Raw genomic sequence first — 20,378 nt, forward strand, 5'->3', positions numbered from 1 at the left:
CGAGGAAGTGCTGAGCGGCCTGGCGGCTGGAGCGTCGAGCGGCCCAGGTGCTGGCGGTGGCCTGGCGGCCCCGGGCCGCACATTCCCCGGGGTGTCCCCGACGGGCAGCATGCTCAAGAAGGACGCGCTGACGCTAAGCCTGGCGGAGCAGGGCGCGGCGGGCCTCAAGGCTGCCTCGGCCTCCGCAGCAGCCGCGCTGCGCCCCGACGGCGCCCCTGACGGGCTGCTGGCGTCCCCGGACCTCGGGCTGCTTAAGCTGGCGTCCCCGGAGTTGGAGAGGCTGATCATCCAGTCCAACGGACTGGTCACCACCACCCCGACCAGCACGCAGTTCCTCTACCCGAAGGTGGCGGCCAGCGAGGAGCAGGAGTTCGCGGAGGGCTTCGTCAAGGCTCTGGAGGATTTGCACAAGCAGAACCAGCTGGGCGCGCCCACCGCGGCTACCTCGGCGGCCACCGCGCCCCCTGCGCCGGGGGATTTGGCAGCCACCCCCGGGGGCCCCGACACCCCGGTCTACGCCAACCTGAGCAGCTTCGCCGGGGGCAGTGGGCCGCCCGGGGGTGCGGCCACCGTGGCCTTTCCCGCGGAGCCCGTGGCTTTCCCGCCGCCCCCGGGCGCGCTCGGGCCACCGCCTCCGCATCCCCCGCGCCTGGCGGCGCTCAAGGACGAGCCACAGACCGTGCCGGATGTCCCGAGTTTCGGGGACAGCCCTCCGCTGTCGCCCATCGACATGGACACGCAGGAGCGCATCAAGGCAGAGCGCAAGAGGCTGCGCAACCGCATCGCCGCCTCCAAGTGCCGCAAGCGCAAGCTGGAGCGCATCTCGCGCCTGGAGGAGAAAGTCAAGACTCTCAAGAGCCAGAACACCGAGCTGGCGTCCACCGCCAGCCTGCTGCGCGAGCAGGTGGCGCAGCTCAAACAGAAAGTCCTCAGCCACGTCAACAGCGGCTGCCAGCTGCTGCCCCAGCACCAGGTCCCCGCGTACTGAGCTCGAGCGCGGCGCGCATGCGCGGACTCGCTGCGGTGGGGGGCCACCCTGGACTCCCCCAGAGATTCGGCACCCCCGGACTCGACAAGCCGGACCCTCCTGAACTGCCCGGGGGGACTCCGAGCGCACGGTCCCCGCCCTCGCGCCGCCTCTGTCCTCCCCCACCCCGCGCGTGTTGCACAAGCCGGCGCCCAGGCAGCCCCTTTGTGTCGCGGAGGACGGGCTCCGAGGGGCGCGCGGCCTCACGCTCTGCCTTTCTCCTTTTCTTTTTCTTTTTGTGCGCTTTTGGAAGAGAGAAGAACGGGAGTGTCCTATTCCGCCCTATTTATGTTTCTACTCGGGAACAAACATTGGTTGAGTGTTACGTGTGTGTTGGTTTTTTTAAAGAAACGGGAAGAAGAAAAAAAAGACTCCTCCCCTTTCTCCCTCTCCGCTCTTGCTCCCCCTTTCTCCTGACACCACCCTCTCTTTTTGTTGTTTTGTTTTTCTTTTTGTTTTGTTTTGCTACGAGTCGACATTCCTGTTCCGTAATCGTTGGTCCGCCCGGTTTTGTGTTTTCAGTAAAGTCTTCATTATGCCAGCTCGGCTGTCCGCCTCCTTCTTCCCCCTGTGGCGCCGTGGGGAGGGCGGGGCCCGGCCGGCTCCCTTCCCCCTCCTTCCCTCTCTTCTCTCCCGGGGCGGGAGCGCGGCGCGGGCGGGACCTGCACATCTGGCGCACAGCGAGCGCCATCTAGGCGCGCACCATCTTCTGCAGTCCAGGTGGAGCCGGCTCTTGGGCCAGCCTTGGCTACTGAGCTGCTGTCTCCCTTGTGTTTTCGGAAGGAGGGATGACAAAGTGGAAAGGGAGAGGGAGCCCAGCCTAGGGAACCTCTTTGGGTGCCTCGGTTCCGTAACCCCCTTCAAATGGTGCGCCCAGGGTTTGTAAGAAGGTTCTTGAGAGAATCCTCCTGGGTTCCTAGTTGATGCTCCATGGAAGCTTTTATTCAGCCTTTGTTGCTTGGGAGTTGTAGAGCAAGTTCTCCCCAGGATCAGGGGTGGCTCCCTGCACTTAAATCTCTCCAGACACACATCTGTCCCCATTTTAAGGAGACAACGTAAAGAGAGGTTGAGCACTTGACTTGAGGTTCCACAGCATTTTCTCAGGGCAGGGGCTCATTTCTATTTACAACGGGGCCGTTGGACCCTTGTGACCCTTGGCCCCACACCTCTGAAGTCTGGACCTCAGCCACACACTTAAGACCGACCCTTAAGGATCTTGGGAGTCTCACTCTCCTGGGGTCATATGTCCCCAAACAGCCCTGGAAACTGCCTGTTTGACACCTGAACCCAGCACAAGGACAGGCCACAGTGTGACCCCAGTCCCTTGGCCATGCAAAGAGTGGGTTCCTCTCCACTTCCTCATCCTCTCTTCCCACTCTGCTTATCCACCTTGTACAGAACTTTTTTGTGAGTCAGGTGTGATGGTACAAGTTTGTTTTGGGAGGCTGTGACAGGAGGTTCTCCAACCCCTGGCCAGCCTGGGCCACAGAATGATAACTTTTCTCAAAAAACTCAAAACCAAAAACCAGGGCTGGAGAGATGGCTCCATTCCTTTTTATTAAAGACTTGGCAGGATGGGGTGGAGAAATGGCTCAGTGGTTAAGAGTACTGACTGCTCTTGCAGAAGACCTGGGTTTGAGTTCCAGCACCCACATGGCCTCTGACAACTCTAACTCCAGTTCCACGGGATCCAACACCCACTTCTGACCTCCGTGGGCATTATACAACATTGGTGCACTTACATACGTGCAGGCAATACACTCAGACATAATATTGGGGTTGGGGATTTAGCTAAGTGGTAGAGCGCTTGCCTAGCTCCGAAAAAAGAATTAAAAATATTTTTAAAATATTAAACAATACCCACAAAAAAGGAAATTTGTGGGTTTGGTGTTTAACTGTGTGACCTGTGCATTAACTAGGCCAAGCAGAGGTTTCCAGATGGGGTCCCAGCCTGAGAAAGGGTCCCACCTCTTGCATGCTGAGATGACAGGCCCTGTTTACGCAGAATTGGGGATTGAACCCAGAGCTTTGTGCATGCTAGGCAAGTATTCTATTACCTGAGCCACAAGTACTCTGCCAACTGAGCCATAGGCACTATCAGTTAAGCCACAAGCACTGCCAATTGAGAGCCCAAGTCCCTACCTGGGTGCCCTGGCACAGCTCTGACAGGCACGTCCTTTCCCTTGCTGGTCTCTACCTTGTGTGCTGTGAAATGCAAGTGTTCTAGTCTAGGTAGATTCTTTCCCATCCCTGTTGGAATCACTAATGTCAGCAGAAAAGGGGAGGCGCTGGGAGGCTTGGGGACCTACCCTACACCTGGTGAATAGCACAGCAGGAATTGGAGCCCAGACCTCTACTGTGGCCTCCTGAGTGCTGGGATGTCAGATGTGGACCACTATGCTCTGCTTTCCCCATTTTTGCAGTGCTAGATGGAGTCTGTGGGCTTTTTTTTTTTTTTTTTTTTTTTTTTTTTTTTTTTTTGTCTTTTTTTTTGAGACAGGGTCTTCCGGTAACCCAAGCTGACTTGGAACTCACTATGTATAGGCCAAGCTGGCCTCAAACTCAGAGATCCGCTTGACTCTGCCTCCCAAGTGCTGGGACTACAGGCGTGCGTCACCATGCCCGGCATCTGTGGGTCTTTTAAAGGTGGTTTATCACTGTGCAGCCCTGACGGACCTGCAACTCATGTAGACCAGGCTGGCCTCAGACTCACAGGGATCCTCTTGCTTTTGCTTCTGCCAGGATCAACAGCCTTGGCCTAATAAAGCTTTTGTTATTGTTGGGAATGTGTTTTCACATCAACTGATCTGAGCCAGACCTGGTACTCAGTCCCAGCGAGGCTGAGGCAGGAGGATCCTGAGTTCCAGGCCAGCCTGAGCTACGTGGGGGGACTGTTTCAAACACCCAGTGCTGAGGACGCTGCTCAGTGGTGGCTCCTGCCTCATCTGCCAGGCCTCTGTTCCATTCCCTGGCACTGCCAAAAAAGAAAAAATCTTCGCGGTCTCAACTGCATCTTGGCGTCCCAAGTGCACCAATCCCTATATGCCCACAGAGACAGCAGGCTCACTGAAGCACTTCTCAGGAGCTAAGGGGCAGGAAGGTGTCCCAGGGTGTGGGAGTGCCCCTTGCTGGGAGGCCTGTTGCCCCTGCAGGATCCCCAGGGAGGTAGCTGGTTGGAGCCCACCCTGTACAGGCCAGGGTGTGTGTCAGCTTTGGCCTGGGTAGCTGTGACTCATGCTGGACATTGGCCCAGCCTGGGGAGGTGACCCAGAACATTGGCTGCACTCTGCATCTCCACCCATACAGGGCCACAGTTCACAATCTGTGCTCACTTTTTTTTTTTTTTTTTTTTTCTACAAAGCATTTCCCTATGTAGCTCAGGCAGACCTGAAATTCACCAGCCTCCTGAGTGCTGGGATGACAGCCATCAGGTCTTGACTCCTGTCTTTTCATGCCCAGGGGACATTTGCAGGACATCCTGTGTGATAGCAGACACCCAAGTGTGAGATCTCCAGACAAAACAGGGAGATTTGGGGGTCAGAACTTTTTTTTCTTTTGAGACAGGTCTCTCTATAGCCCCTCCTGGCCTGGAACTTGCTGTGTAACCCAGGCTGGCCTTGAACCCACAGAGATCCACTTGCTTCTGTATCCTCAGTGCTGGAATTAAAGGCTGTGCCACCACGCCCGACTCAGAGCCCTATTTCTGACTAGGTGGTAACCATTTAGCTCAGAACCTTCCATCCTGCTTGCAGCCCCAGTTCTGCCTTTTAGAACCCTGCCCCCTGACACAACGATGGGGATTGGCTGGAACCCAGCTTCAAGTCATAAAGACCCTAATACTGGGGCCCCAAGGCTGGCCATCAACCTGGGCTGGTGGGCTCAGCTCTGGGGACAGGTGAGTGGCGTCACAGAGGTGTCACTGTCCTGTCCCTTGCTCTTGCCAAGACCTTCTGGGTCCTTCAGGCTGCTGTGGGTGGCAGCTCAGCCCCTCAGCCCTTGGGGATGGTTTTCAGGGTCCCTGGACCTCAATGGTACTTACGTCCCACTAGGAGCCAAACCTGGCGAGCTGTCATTTCTCCTCCATCACTCAGGGAAGTTGTCTATTTTTCAGAGATGGGTGGGGAGACTGAGGTTGAGGGAGATGGACTTGATGTGGCTGAATCAGCGTCCCTGGCTCTGTCTGTCGCCCCTTCACCCCATTCCCTCTTCTGCCCCCATGACCCCACTTTCTCTTCTCTCTCCTCCTAGCTATTCTATCACAGTTTTTTTTTTTTTTTTTATACAGAGTCATCACATGTAGCCTAGGGCTAGCCTTGAACTCACTCTGTAGCCCAGGATGATGTTGAACTCCTGATCCTCCTGTCTCCATCTCCCCAGTGCTGGGATGATAGGCATGTATCACCACACTCTTGGAACTCATGGCAATCCTCCTGCCTCAGCCTCCCCAGGCATTTGCATGGAGACTGATTTTATGTGCTGTGAGGGAGGGAACCAGGGTCTCATACACCCTAGGCAAGTGCTCTAGCAGCTTTCCTCTGTCCCTGGTCCCTGTAACAGTTTCTGTTGCCCTAGACCCAGCTGACTCAGTTTCTGGTGTCTGAGCCCCACTTTGCCTGTGTGGTTGTGACATGAATGTCAGCTGTTATGGTGACAATCACTTATTGTGACTGCATCACTCAGCCCGTCCCAGCATGCTGGGGGGTTGTCTCAGGGTACCCGCATAGATGAGGTTCTGAGACCTAGGAAGATGCAGACAGTTTGGGTTGGACAGCGGATTGGAGTATGGGGGCTCAGCCTCTGATCCTGCTCTGGTTCAGTGTTGAAGCTAGGGTCCTGGGGGGCCCTGGGACTCGTCCTGAAGGCTGACCACATAAAGTAGAATCAGAGACTCAGTGAGCCAGGTGCTGTTTGGCTGTGTACTCTTGTGACCTCGGACAAGTCGGACCGGTAACCCTGCTTGTCTGACTTGGTATCTCCATAAGGAAGTACAAACTATGTCTCAATGGTTGATGCGTCTGAGATGCCACCATGTTTGGCTATGGTGGTGTGTGCGTATATGTGTGAGTTGGCATATGCAGTGCTTGTGGATTCCAGAGGGCACCCTCAGGTGGTGTTCCCAGGAGCCCCCTATCTTTGGGGGGGGTTCCTTTTGTCTTTTTTTTTTTTTTTTTGAGACAGGGTCTTCCTGTAGCCCCAACTGGCCTGGAACTCACTATGTAGGCCAGGGAGGCCTCAACCTCACAGAGGTCTGCCTGCCTCTGCCTCCCAAGTGCTGGGATTAAAGGCTTGTGCCACCATGCCCAGTGCCTTGGTTTTCTTGTGGGTTGTTTTGCATGTGTTTGTGTCTTGAGTATGGGTGTACATGTTGGAATGTGTGTGCTGCATGTGGTGACCCAAGCCTTATGTCAGGGGTCTTCCTCTGTGGCCCCATTCTATTTGTGGACATAGGCTGTCTCAATTGAATCAAACCTGGAGCTCACTAATAGGGTCAGTCTGGCTATCAGCTTGCTCCAGAAATCCCCTGGCTCTGCCTTCCAAGTTCTGGAACTACAAGTGGCTAGTGTACATGTCTGGCATCAGTAGTCTCTAACTCTAGCACCAAGGGATCCAATACCCTCTGCTGGCCTTTGTGGGCACCTGCACTCACACAAGGCATATACTAACACACAGAAATATACACATACATATGAATAAAAATAAAAACCTTTAAAAAATGAAATTATAAAAAAAGTGAGGGTGAGGGAGAGATAGCTCAGTACAATCATGAAGATCAGAGTTCAGCTCCCAGGACCATGCAACAAGCTGACACTCCACACATGCCTGTAGCCCTCAGGGGCAGAGGCAGGAAGATTGCTAGGATATGCTGGATTTCAGCCTACCTGAGACTTGAGCCCCATGTTCAAGGAAAGAAGAAATCAGTGGATGCACAAGTAAATAAATCTTTAAAAAATTTAGCAGGAGTTGGTGGTGCACACCTTTAATCCCAGCACTTGGGAGGCAGAGGCAGGCAGATCTCTGAGTTCAAGGCCAGGCTGGTCTACATAGCAAGTTCCAGGCCAGCTAGGGCTACAAGGAGACCCTTTCTCAAAAAAAGGAGCACCCCCAATCTTTAAAAGTTAAAACCCCCATAGGGCTGGAGAGATCGCTCAGAGGTTAAGAGCACTGGCTACTGTTGCACAGGACTTGGGTTCAGTTCCCAGCACCCACATGGCAGCTAACAACCCCCTGTAACCCTAGTTCCAGGTAATCCAACGCCCTCTTCTGACCTAAGTGGTATTGCACAACAGGGGTGCACTTATATCCACGCAGGCAAAATACTCATACACATAAAGAATACATAAATAAAAATTAAAAAATAAGCCGGGTGTGATGGCGCATACCCATAGTCCCAGCACTCGGGAGGCAGAGGCAGGGGGATCTCTGTGAGTTCAAGGCCAGCCTGGTCTACATAGTGAGTTCCAGGACAGCTGGGGCTGCAGGAAGACCCTGTTTCAAATAGGTCAATAAAGAAAAATAAAAGGAAGAGAGAAAGAAAGAAAGAAAAAATAAAACCCTACAATTATGATTGTGAATTAACTTATGTCTTACTTAAAGACTTTTTGTTTTTATCTTATATGTATGAGTGTTTTGTTTGCATGGATGTAGGTGTACCATGTGCATGCAATGCCTGTGGAGGCCAGAATGGGATCCCAGGCATGGGATCCCCTGGAATTTGAGTTATGGGATAGTTGTTGGCCACCATGTGGGTGCTGGGAACAACCCACACCCTCTGCAAGAGCAGCCAGTGGTCTTAACAACTGAGCCATCTCTCCAGCCCCCTATTTCTATTTTTTTTTAATCTTTTTGAGACAGGGTCTCCCTGTAGCCCCAGCTGTCCTGGAACTCACTATGTAGACCAGGCTGGCCTTGAACTCACAGAGATCCACCTGCCTCTGCCTCCCGAGTGCTGGGATTAAAGGCGTGCGCCCCCACGCCTGGCCCCTATTTCTTTCTTTAATACCTCCAGTTTCTGCTGTGTGCATGTGCACGAGGCTGTGTTATTAGATGCATATGTATTTACGGTTGCTTTGTCTTCTGATCAACTTACTCCTCTAGGGACATGTCCATAAAGGGCTTAGATGAGTCTTCTCTGTTTTTAAAGCAACTGCGTGAGACAGGAACACGGGGATGTGGGTTTAGCACTCTGAGTTCTTTGGTATCTTTTTCTCTCCTTAATTACTCTCAATACATTCAGGCCTTTGTACTTAAAGTGCGTATTTTGCATTCAAACTAAGGCTAGGATTGTTTGTCCATCACCTATGTGTCTATTATCTATGTATCAATATATCTATGTATATATATATATTTAAATCTAGCCATCATGTGTATCTATCTGTCTATCTATCTATCTATCTATCTATCTATCTATCTATCTACCTACCTACCTACCTATGAATGACACGATCTTACTCTGTAGACCAGGATAGCCTTGAACTGAGAGATCCTCCTGCCTCTTCCTCCTAAGTGCTGGGATTAAAGGTGTGCACTACCATGCCAGGCCTGATCTAATTTTTAATTAATTAATTAATTGTGTATGTGGTATACAAGTACCCATGTCAACTTACAGGAGTCAGTTCTCTCCTTCCACCATGTGGGTCCCAGGGATTGAACTCAGCTTGTCACTCTTGGCAACAAGCACCTGTACCTGCTAAGTCACTTGCCAGCCCCAGATTTTATTTCTCCTGGGCAGGATGCTACAGGAACACCTCTGTGGCTCAGCACTCCTGTTCATTAGCTTCTAAACAACAATCTAACCCCAGCATTCCTTCCTGTATTGGTCTTGAGGACAGAACCAGCCCAGAGCGGTGCTGCACGATTCTTGGATGAAGAACTGAAGACGGCCTCCTCCTCCAGGCTGGCTTCTGAGACCTCACTGAGTTCTAGAAACTCCTCTGACTCTATGACCCTCCAAGGTAAGAACATGGCTGCAAAACAGCTTGAGCTTCTGCCACACATGGGTATTATGCCCCAGGTTAGGTACACCAGGGTTACTCAGTATCCCAACTCTCTGTGCCTACAGTCCTGTTGAAAACCATAGATGACTCTTCATTTCCCTTTTGTTCACTATTCCAACTGACCTTGAGCTATCCATCCACAACCCACCCATCTGTGCCATCCATCCATCCATCCCACACACACCCATCTGTGACATTCATCCATCCACCACCCATCCATCTGTCCATCTATCCAGCTATCATGCTATTCATCCATCTACCCACCAACGCACCAACCCACTCATCTATTTATCCATTCCTCCAGCCATCCACTCATCCACCCATCCATTCATCCATAAGCCCATCTATTTATCTGTTGATTCATTCACTCACCCACCTGACCATTTGTCCACTCATTGATCCCTCTGTCCATCCATTCATCCATCCACCTAACCATTCATTCACCCACCCATCCAACCATCGATCCATCCACCCACCCATCCATCCACCTATCCACCCATCCACCCATCCATCCACCTATCCACCCATCCACCCACCCATCTATCCATCCATCCATCCACCCATCCATCCACCCATCCACCCATCTATCCATCCATCCACCCACCCATCCATCCACCCATCCACCCACCCATCCATCCACCCATCCACGTATCCACCTATTCACCCATCCACCCATCCACTTATCCACCCATCCACCCACCCATCCATTCACCCATCCACCCATTCATCCACCCATCCACCCATCCATCCATCCATCCATCCATCCATCCATCCATCCACCCATCCATTCACGCATCCACCCATTCATCCACCCATCCACCCATCCACCCATCCACCCATCCATCCATCCATCCATCCACCCATCCATTCACCCATCCACCCATTCACCCATCCATCCATCCATCCATCCATCTATCCACACATCCATCCACCTATCCACCCATTCACCCATTCACCCATCTATCCATCCATCCATCCATTTACCCATCCACCCATCCATCCACCCAGCCATCCACCCACCCAGCCATCCAGCCATCCACCCATTCACTCACTCCAGCCTTCCAATCCCCCAGTCTCAATCCTACCACCTGGCCCTCCATCTATCCAGGTGTCACCCTGCTCAGGAGCAGCAGTATGCAGCCAGCAACACAGCTTCAGTTGCAGCACCCTTCATCACCAAGTGGACCATGCCTCTCCCATCCTCAGCCTGCCCCTATTCACCAAGAGAAAGTGGCCATGCCATGTTCCCCGCCCCAGCATGATTCCTGCCTGCCAAAGGAGCCTGTGCCGCCATTGCAGCCAGTCCCCCGCCTATGGGCTGTGGTGGAGAGCCAGGCCTTCAAGAACATCTTGGTGGATGAGATGGACATGATGGTGTCACGAGCAGCCACAGTCATCCAGGCCAACTGGAAGGGCTACCGGCTGCGGCAGAAGCTTATCTCACAGATGATGGCAGCCAAGGGCATCCAGGAGGCCTGGCGGCGCTTCAGCACACGCAGGCTTGTGCGGTCCAACAGGCCAACAGTGAGGAAAAAAGTGAAGGAGGATGAAGGAGACATTCCCTACCATCCCCCGCAGCAGGTGCGCTTCCATGCGCCCGAGGACCTGCTGCCCGCCGTGGTGAACAAGGAGACTCAGCTCCCATCTTCCAATAACCTAGCTTCGTCGAAGTTGCAGTCTAAGGCAGCCCCTGGTCCCTGTATTGGTGGAGCCGCCAGGGGTGGCCTGGCACCCCAGCAGGCTGTGACCGGCAGACTCTCAGGTCCCATGAGTCTAGGTCCCAAACACCAGCACTGCATGCTGACTAAGACTGTGAGGAGCTCCTGTCTCATCAGACAGCTGGAGGGGGACACGACAAAGGGTTCCAGGTCCACCAAAGCAGGGATCCAGGAGCAAGTAGCATCAGTGAGATCTGGCCAAGCTGTCCCCGGACCCATGAAGACCCAGACCCAGGTTCACACTGAAGCAGATGCCCCCAAGGCCTTGCCTCATCCACACCCAGTCACCAAGACCCCTATCAAGACATATCCAATAGTTTCAACCCCCAAGTCACCAGCCACAACATACACAGCACCGAAGGTTGCACCCCAGACATGTCCCACCCCCCTGGTGACGGTCACAAAGATGCAATCGCTGACCTGCCCAGTTTCCCCGATGACCAAGCCCCCAGCTCACATACGACTGAACCCTTCGCTCTCCAACACCATACCACAGGTCTGTTCTACTGTCCCTGCCACCAGGACACCACCCCAGGGTTATGTTGTGACCCCGGCAGTCAAAAGCCCCCCACGCCCTGGGGTCCCTGTCACCAGGAGCCCAATGCAGACTGGTCCTGGGCTTGTGATGGTGAAGACCTCACCCCAGACACATCCAGTAACTGCTATGACCAGAAGCCACCCTCAGACATGTCCTGACATGTCCAAGACATCTTCACAATCCGCCCCGATTACCAAGCCCTCACCCCAGACTCGCCTGGTAGCCATGATAACTAAGACCCCGGCCCAGATACGCTCAGTGGCTGCTGTGCTCAGGACCCTGTGTCTGGTCCCCACGGCAGCAGCTAAAAGTCCCAAAGTCCCACCCCAACCTCCCATGGCCACTGGCATTCCCAATGCCACGTTCCAGGACCACCTGAGCAGCCCAAAGGCCAAGGCCACAATGAGCACCAAGCAGACCACCATGGTCATCAGGGCTGCCTCCCAGTTGTACATGGCCAATGGGAAAGGCAAGTGTAGTCTCCACAGACATCTAGACACTGTGGCTCCTAAGCATCCAGTGAAAACTCCTTTGGAAGCAGAGAAGACAAAGCCTGGACCTCCAAGACCCCTCAAAAGGGACGTGGCTCCAAAGACTAACAGGACTGCTGTAACCAGGGCACTGTCTTGGACAAAAGTCACAGAGGACAGGACTAAGTCCCTGGCCCAGGTCCAGCAGAAGGCAGAAGTAGTTAAGGTCCACGCCAAAGTGTACATGCCTGTCGAGATGACCGTGACCCTGTCTCAGGCTCAGCTGGCCGTCCCCCTCACCAAAGCCTCCTCCCAAGATCAGCCAGCCACCCCTCAGCCCCAGCTCCAGCTGGCCACACACCTCACCCAAGCACCACCCCAGCCATGCCCCACATCTGTGTTGACCATGGTCCCACCCGAGGGACGACATCTAGCCATGTGTCCCTCTACCACCCAGCCCTCATTGCCACTGGCTGTACACCTGATGACACACTCAGCCCAACCCCATCCTGCTGGTGAACAGGCCAGAACTCTGTCTCAAACCCATCCATCAATGTGTCCATCCGTGGCACATCCTCCCATGGTCCTGCCTGAAGGACATCTGAACATGTGTCTGCCAACCACTGCATCCCAGATGGCCACTCGCCTAACGAAAGTCTCGCCCCAGTCACGTCCACCCACTGAGCATGTAAAGACTGCAAACACAAAGACCACAAAGACCACATGTCATGTCTGCCCACCCGCCAAGCTCAGCAAGGCCCCATCCCCGGCCCAGCTTATCACAGGTCTGGCCAAGGCTCCGCAGGCCCATCTGCCCATAGGACTGACAAAGGGCCAGTCACAGGCTCAGCCGGCCACTGAAACAGCCAAGTGTCCTCTGGCCACCCACTCAGCCTCCAACCTTGCTGGGAAGACCCAGTCACAGCCACTCCTGAGTGCATCCAAGGCCTCTGTCCAATTCTGGCAACATTTTGGGACGCTCAGCACTGGACCCCACACGAAGTCAGATGACAGGGGCAGGACCCAGGCCCATGGCCACATGCAAAACAAGGCCACGCAGAACTCTCGCTCAGTGGCCACAGATACCCAAGGCATGCTGCTGCCTCTGCTGACCCCAACTGGACACTCTGTGTGCTCCACAGACCCCTGGGGTGACAGCGGCCGGGCACGGACCCCACCACCACCACCTGTGCCCAGCCAGGCCGTGTCCTGCCACGACCTGGCAGCATCCATCGCATCCCTGTGTGCTGAGCTGGTGGCCACATTGGGCTCCCCCGAGGACCTGTGTGCACTACTAGCCAAGACACTTTCCCAGGTGGAAGTTAGGCCGGTGCTGAGCCAGGCCCTGTCCCAGGAGGTCCTGGGGGCCTCTGTGGTCAAGGCCCTGCCTCAAGGCATGCTGGGAATGGCATTGATGAAAGCCCTGTTGTGGGGTGAACTGGGTGTCACCTTGTCCCAGGCCCTGTCCCGTGGCGAGCTGCATCCAGAACTTAGCAAAGCCACACAAGGCGAGCTGGCCGAGGTACTCTGCAAAGCCCTGACGGATGATGAGAGGGCCACACTCAGCCAGGCCCTGTGCCAGGGTGAGCTGGGTGCTGTCTTCACTCAATCCCTGGAGCAGATGGCCCAGAGGACGGGTGCCTTCCCGCTCAAGGCCACCTCGAAAACAGCAGGGAGCCGGATGACTGCGCCTGCCCCGGTGGAGGTGACCTGCAGCGGGAGCCTGTCAGTGGCGTGGGGACCCACACTGGGTCCTGTCCAACCTCAGTGTAGCAAGGTCAGGCCACCACGGAAGGGTCTCCCCTGGGAACTGCCTGGCACAATCTCGATGGGGGAGGGGGATGGAGTCAGGTTGGAAGGGCCACCCTGCTTGCCACAGTCCCACCTGGGTGCCTTCCTGTTTGAAGGGATGGTCTCCGGCACTCACTTCTGTCCCCTGGGTGCAGTCCTGGAGTCTACGCTGGCTCAGGAGGTGGGAGCCCTCTGTTCCCACATGTATCTGAGGCCAATGGGTCTTCACCCCATGGTATTTTGTAAGGGTCCCTGTGTCCCCAAGTGACCTCCCCAGCCGTCGCCCCCTGGCCCGTGGCAGCCACTTGTCACCAATGGTGTAGGCCCAAGCACCAGCCGGCCATTGGTGACCAGTGGCAGGTCTCCGATCTCACACCAGCCACCTGTGGCCAGCAGGGCGTCCTGCCCATGGGTGTCGTACCAAGACGGCAGCACAGTGTCGGGGAAGTCTCCTGGCAGCATGGGTGGAAGGAGGTCCCCAGGGCCCCTCTGGTGTCATCCTCCTCTTTCCAAGGCAGTATGTGTCAGTGTCCAAACCCAAGGGTGCACAGGCTGTCCCTCTGTGGCTGTCCCTCTGTGTTGAGAGGTCCCCACCGATCACCCATGGCCACCGAGGAGACTGTAGAGGAGACTGTAAGGCAGGTCCTGCCATCCAGCCACAGATGGACCTCACTGGGCAATAGAGTAATGTTTACCACGGTGAGGAATGTAACAGAAAGACAGCCAAGTGGCCAGTCATCACGAATGTCCTGAAATGCTAGGTTGGCACAAGGCCTTCCTAGGGCATCCATCCCCAGACAGGAAAGGCACCCCAAGGCAACCGTCAAAACTCTGTCCCATTCCCGGGGTCCAGCCAACCACCGCCATACGTCCATCCTGGAGGAGTTGCTGGCCGCCCTCCCACAGTACCCCCAGAGCACACTGGCCAGGAGTTTCCGGAGGGGCTCTGCAGCCCCCTGCCAGAGTGGCAGTGACTCTCAGAGTTCTTTTCAAAGCAGTACCTCTCCCAGCCCCTCCCCACCACCCAGCTTGACACCTTCAGAAATTCTAGAAGGTTCCACGGAGGCCAGTTTGCAGGAAGACCAGCAGCCAGGGTCACGGATATTCAGGGAGGCAAGAGACAGACCCCAGGGACAGCTGGAAAGGACAGACCCAGCTGACCTTGGGCATGTGGTCTCTCAGTTCCCACCACCCCTGGAACTCAAGTCCCTCCTGCTCCATAGCACCAGCCTGGCCCTGAGTCTCCACTGGGACTCAGATAGCAGCTCTCACTACAGCTCTGGGGACCAGGCCAATGGGCTGTCCCAGGACAAAACCCCATCCAGGTATAGGGGAGTCTATCAGTGGACAACCTAGTCCCTGTTGCAGACCTACAGCCCAAGGGAGTCACTCCGTCAGATCACACCATACCCCAGCTCATATTTGCCAACAGGGGAGCCCCCAGCCCTGGCCAGTCACCCGAGGCCATTGAGGTATCCCCACCCCTAAGCCAAACATTAGAGGCCACAGGTTTGAGTTTAAGCTCACCTCAGCCTGTTGGGTTCAGTGCTGTGTCCCCAAGCCTGGCCCAGCCATGCACAGACAATGGCGTGTCCCAAAGTTTGACTCTGAAATCTTCAGACACTGGGGTGTCTCCAAGCCTGGCCTATCTATCTGTGAACACTGGGATGTCCCCAAGCCTGGCCCGATCCTCTATGGCCACTGGGGTATCCCCCAACTTTTTCCAACCAGTTATGTCTTATGGTATACACTCAAATCTTGCTCAGCCATATATCCCCACAGCTGTAAGTCCAGGCTTTGTCCAGCTACCTGTGCCCCATGGGGTGTCCCCAAGTCTAGCCCAACCTTTTGTGGTTAGTGTTCTGTCCCCTAGCCTGACCCATGCATCTGCAGTCCCCAGGGCATCCCCAAGTCCCTGTCAGCCATCTGTGGCTAGCAGCATAGTTCCTGGCCTCATCCAGGTGCCTCTGTCCAACAGGATACCCCCCAGACTAAGCCCCCCATTTCTGGGCCCCGGAACATGCTCTAATCTCTCCCAGCCGTCCATGGCCACCCTGGAAGCCCTGAGCCTATTGCTGCCAACTGTGGTGTATGGGGTCGGTCGGGGGAACAGTGGCACAGCTCAGGGTCAGCCCTCTGCCAGCCCAACTGGGTCGTATCCATGTGTGACCAGTAGGTTAGGCCTGCCACCCCTTGGAGATCAGGTGAGTTCAGGTGATAACCCCCTGATAGGGACTAGGATCAAGTCAAATACCTCAGATCCCACTTTCCATCCTGAGCAGACCCAGGCCAGCAAGGGGTCCCCGAGTCCCATGGCTCCATCCATGCCTGGCTTCTACCAGGCTTCCAGGGCCCTCCCGAGGACAGTGGCCTGACTGTAGGAGCCAGTGTTCCGTGTCTGCCTTGTTTCAAGGGCACAAACACAGACAAGTCCCAGGTGCCTGTGGCTGGGGGACTGTCCCCAAATGTGTGCCACCCTGGTCCCCATGGCAACTCGGGCCTTTCAGACAGATGTCCCTTGGGCTCAGGAACAGACTACCATGGCCACAGATGAGGGCCAGAGGCTATGCCTGGCCGCAGTGTCAAGTGCACCAGTTCCATTTGAGTTTTTCCCAAGCCAGCTGGGCCCCAGCAACTCTCAGGCCTGTGCTCCTCTTTCCATGGCATTAGACCTCCAGCTCCTCTCTATAGCCACCATGGGCCTACCCAGTTGCCAACACACAGGTATGGCCCTTCTGGACATAACAATGGGCACCGTGGCTCAGAGTTTTGCTCAGGATTCTACATGTGGAAAGGGGCCCTTAGTGGTCACCCACAAACCTGTGCTTGAGACCATGACTTTGAATCTGCCTCAAGGATCTGTGATCAGGGGAGTGGGCAAGAGCCGCCCTTGCCTAGGGTCCATGCGGGGGGGCAGTGGGACCCAGAGCCTTGCTTCAGGGTCAGTAGTTATAGATGTAGCTCCTACCCCCCATCGGGACTTTGTGACCATGGATGTGACCCCCAGCTATGCAAACATGAATGTGGGTGGTAGGGAGACACAGAGCTCAGCTGTAGAGCCCTTGCCAAGGTCCCCCACCGCAGGTCACTCCTGGGTTCTGTGGCTGTCGGGAGGGGACTGAATACCCCTTCGGCTTCTGGGGTGGGTGGTGTGGCCCCGGGGTCCATGCTGGTAGGAATCAGCCCTCATCCCTACCATAGGGCACAGGCTGGGGAAGATTCCTGGTTCCTGTCCCTGGCACCCCATGCCACCAGCCTGGCTAATTGTCACCCGCCAGCCCCGGAAGCTCTCAGAGGGGCCCAGGGTGCACACAAGGTACCTCTATTTCTGTCAAGACCTCGGCTATTGAGCCAGGACCCAGGGATAACCAACTTTGGGAGTGTTAATAGCCAGACCTCACCAAAGTTGGGACAAGTGGCTGACACTGTGGGGGGGGTCTAGACTAGGGTCTGTCAGATCTGAGGTCCTAGAGGACTTGGGTCCGGTGGGAAGTGACAGTCAGGAACATGAGCCCCTAGTGGCCAAAAATGTTCCCAGAGACCAAACACCCCTATTCACGGAGGAGGCTCCCAGCTAAGCCAGTGGTGCCACCCCTGTCCCTGTGCAAGCCCCAAACTTTGACAAGCACTTCCTGACCAATGGCATTGCCCCTATTCAGTCCTTATCCTTAGCAAGGGGTCCCCCTAACCTCCACCCTGCTAATGGGATCCCAGGCCTGCAGGGCAGTACAAATCAGCCTCTAGGTCCTGGGGTCACTAAGCATCACCCTGAGCCCATGACTCATGCTGAGCCCCAAAACCATTCCCCAGGGATGGCAGCTTCTAACATACCCTCAGCAGTACCACAGCTGACTCTCAGCAGTCCCAAGACAGCTGAGCTGCATCCAGGGTCTGTTGCCAGGGTGAGGACCCTCAATGTTCCCCCAAACACAGGGGTTGCTGGATCAAAGTCCCAAACTCAAAGTACAGCTTCCAGTGTCTCCCAGATGGAAGCACCCGAGAATCCAACCCAGAGTAGCTACCATGAACCCTCACCCCTAAAAAAACCTTAGCAGGCCATTCACAGTAACCTTGTCTCGGAACGTCTAGGAGGTTCCCTGATCAGACCGCTGCCCTCCAGCCCCACACAGAAACTGATATCTCAAGTTCCACCAGTCAGTCACAAGCAGTCTTCAGGGACAGCCATGACAGGCATCACACCCATCATCCACATGGGGGACAAAAGAGCACAGAAGGGATCCTCGGGAGGTCGCAGGGTGTCTTTGGTCTGTGACCCGTCACCAAAGGGCTCACAGAGGCCCCTTCTCAATGAAGGCACCCATCACAGCAGCCATGCTGGCCACCAGAAGACAGCACTGACTGTGATCACACCCCAGGGCCAGAGCCCCCATGTTGTCCCAGTCCCCAGAGTTGGCCATGGCCAGGGCTCCCCAGTCCCCACTGTCCCCAACAGCCAGAACATTCAATACATCATGGATCCTGAAGCCCGCTATGATGGGGGCACATGGTTCCCCAAGGCACCCTGCATCCAAAAACTCCAACTTGTCAGGAGCCCTAAAACTATCTTTGATAGGGGTTCTCAGGTCACCACTGCACCCCACAGCCAGAGAACCCATCTTATCAGGCACCCTAAAACTGGCTATAACAAGATATCCCCAACCCCACTGTACCCCAGGGTCCTGTGGACACCTGCCCAGCTGCTGGCCAGTCGTGGAACTCGGTGGACCCCAGCGTGGCCGTCAGAGCCAAGGTGGGCACCCAGGCACCCCGAGGCATGTGGCATCCCACCAGGGGCCAGGGGCCTTGGGATCCCAAGCGAATGGAGGCACTGGACCACAAGCCATCGGCGGAGCTGCTGGTGTCAGGGCGGGCCATGGAGAAGGTTATCGTGCAGGCCGCGGTCACCATCCAGGCAGGCACACGTGGCTACCTGGTGCGGCGCACCATAAAGGTCTGGCATCAGCGGGCTTCTGTCATCCAAGCCACGTGGCGTGGCTACCGTGTGCGACGGAACCTGGTACGACTGCTGAGGGCTGCCACAGTCATCCAGGCTACCTGGCGCGGCTACTCCATCCGTAGGGACCAGGCCCGTCAGGCGCTGCTGCCCACTATGTGGCAGGAGTCAGGTGGCAGGGCCACTGGGGCATCGAACCACCGAGCTATCCAGGGTGCTGACAAGAGCTCAGAACACCGCAGTTTCCTGTCCTGTCAGCCAGACATCTGCAGTGTCTGCCAGTCGCTGGGGCCCCGAGTGGAGACCCCCCTCAGAGTAGTGATGCTTGTGGGGTCCCAGCCACGCACCTGCCATGTGTGCGGTCACACACTGTCCACGCGTGTAGTGCAAGGCTTCGGCCAAGGAATCTCAGGCCGGTCTGGCCCACAGTGGGCCTCAGTGTCCCAGCAGGGTCCCTGGAGCACCTGGGAGCAAAGGGCAGCCACCATCATCCAAGCCACATGGAGGGGCTACAGGACCCGCCATCTGCTCAGACAGCAGCAGTCCGCGGCCAAGATGGTCCAGGCCATATGGAGGGGACATTACACCCGTAGCTGCCTCACTACTGATGCACTCTTGGGACAAGGAGGTCCGTGGGACATCTCCAGGGATACCTCTCACCGTGCCTCAAGGGCATACTCTATACACTGGCCCGGCGTCTAGGCCTCTAGCTGTGGGCAGGGAGACACCATGGTAGCCATGTGGCCCTGTGGGTCTCATGAATAAATCATGATACAGCCTGATTCTGTTCACTGTCCTGAGTTAAGGGGGCATGTATGGGTGTGTGAGGGGACAAGGGGAATTCTAGATCATGCCAGAGGGGAGGAGTCTGAATGCTTCCAACCCACACAGGATCTGTGGACAGGATGAGGGGACCCTAATTCTTTCCCAGAGGTCACAGGCTGCCGGTGTGGAATCATGTGTCATATGGTTGATGGCAGGACTTCCAATGTCCAGTCATATCCAGGTGACTTCTAGAAAGCCATCTGGGGCCAGTGAGATGGCTCAGCAGGTAAAGGGGCTTGCCACCAAGACTGATGATTTGTATTTGATACCCAGGACCCACATGACGAAAGAATGGACTTCCACAGGTTGTCCTCTGACCGCCCCATATGGCACAACAAAGTCATAAAATAAAAACCTGCATTTGGCTAGGTGTGGTGGCACACGCTTATCACCCCAGCACTTAGGGGCTGAAGCAGGAAAATCACCAGGAGTTTGAGACCTGCCTAGGCTACACAGTGAGCCCTAATCTCAAAAATGAAGATAAACAACAAAAACGTATCTGGAGACCCAGCCTCGAGCAGCCACCTTGACTCCCTCAGTTCAGATATACACGAGTACCTTCTCCTGGAAATGTCAGAGGGTTCTAGTTGCATCCTTGGGGGTTTGGTTCTAGGTCCTTTGGGTAGGATATCCCAGCCTGGATAAGAGAGAGGGAGATAAAGCTATCCCCAGGTGACTGGAGAGGGCTGGGAGGAACCTGGGCGCTAGAGAGACAAGGGCATTCAGCCCAGGTTTGGGGAAGCCACGGAGGGATTGTACCAGGGTGGTGGGGGACAGGAGAGACAGCATCTCCTCAGAACTTTGGGAGCTTGGTCCAGGCCAGGTGCTGAGAAAAGGTTCGGGTTCCAGATGGGGTGGGATCTGGTCCCCTGCTCAGTTCCTTCCGCCGCTGGCAGGGGGCGCTTGCTCCTGCAAGGTGCAGCCACCTGGACACCTGCAGCACACAGTGGCACAGGAATGGCGGGCTCCAGGTTGCGGCCCCTCCTGCTGCTGGCTCTGCTGTTGATGCCTGTACATGTGGACTTCTCAGACTCCAAATCCACAGGTAAGAGTGGGGAGGG

At 55.5% G+C, this 20,378-nt stretch overlaps 2 protein-coding genes across 2 annotated transcripts; both read left to right on the forward strand.

Moving 5' to 3' along the window:
* The first annotated feature begins 6 nt into the window (after positions 1-6).
* Jund (JunD proto-oncogene, AP-1 transcription factor subunit) lies at positions 7-1,568 on the forward strand. Its single transcript, XM_008824558.3, has one exon. It carries the CDS (start codon positions 110-112, stop codon positions 986-988), a length of 879 nt encoding a protein of 292 aa, XP_008822780.1. The 5' UTR covers positions 7-109; the 3' UTR covers positions 989-1,568.
* Positions 1,569-10,257: 8,689 nt separating this feature from the next.
* On the forward strand, positions 10,258-19,194 carry Iqcn (IQ motif containing N). Its single transcript, XM_008824682.1, has 3 exons — positions 10,258-12,222; positions 12,496-13,524; positions 18,214-19,194. The coding sequence occupies exons 1-3, from the start codon at positions 10,258-10,260 to the stop codon at positions 19,192-19,194; spliced, it is 3,975 nt and encodes a 1,324-aa protein (XP_008822904.1).
* Positions 19,195-20,378: the final 1,184 nt, after the last annotated feature.

This window comes from Nannospalax galili, unplaced genomic scaffold (assembly GCF_000622305.1).
Source record: "Nannospalax galili isolate Female #2095 unplaced genomic scaffold, S.galili_v1.0 scaffold529, whole genome shotgun sequence".
NCBI lineage: Eukaryota > Metazoa > Chordata > Mammalia > Rodentia > Spalacidae > Nannospalax > Nannospalax galili.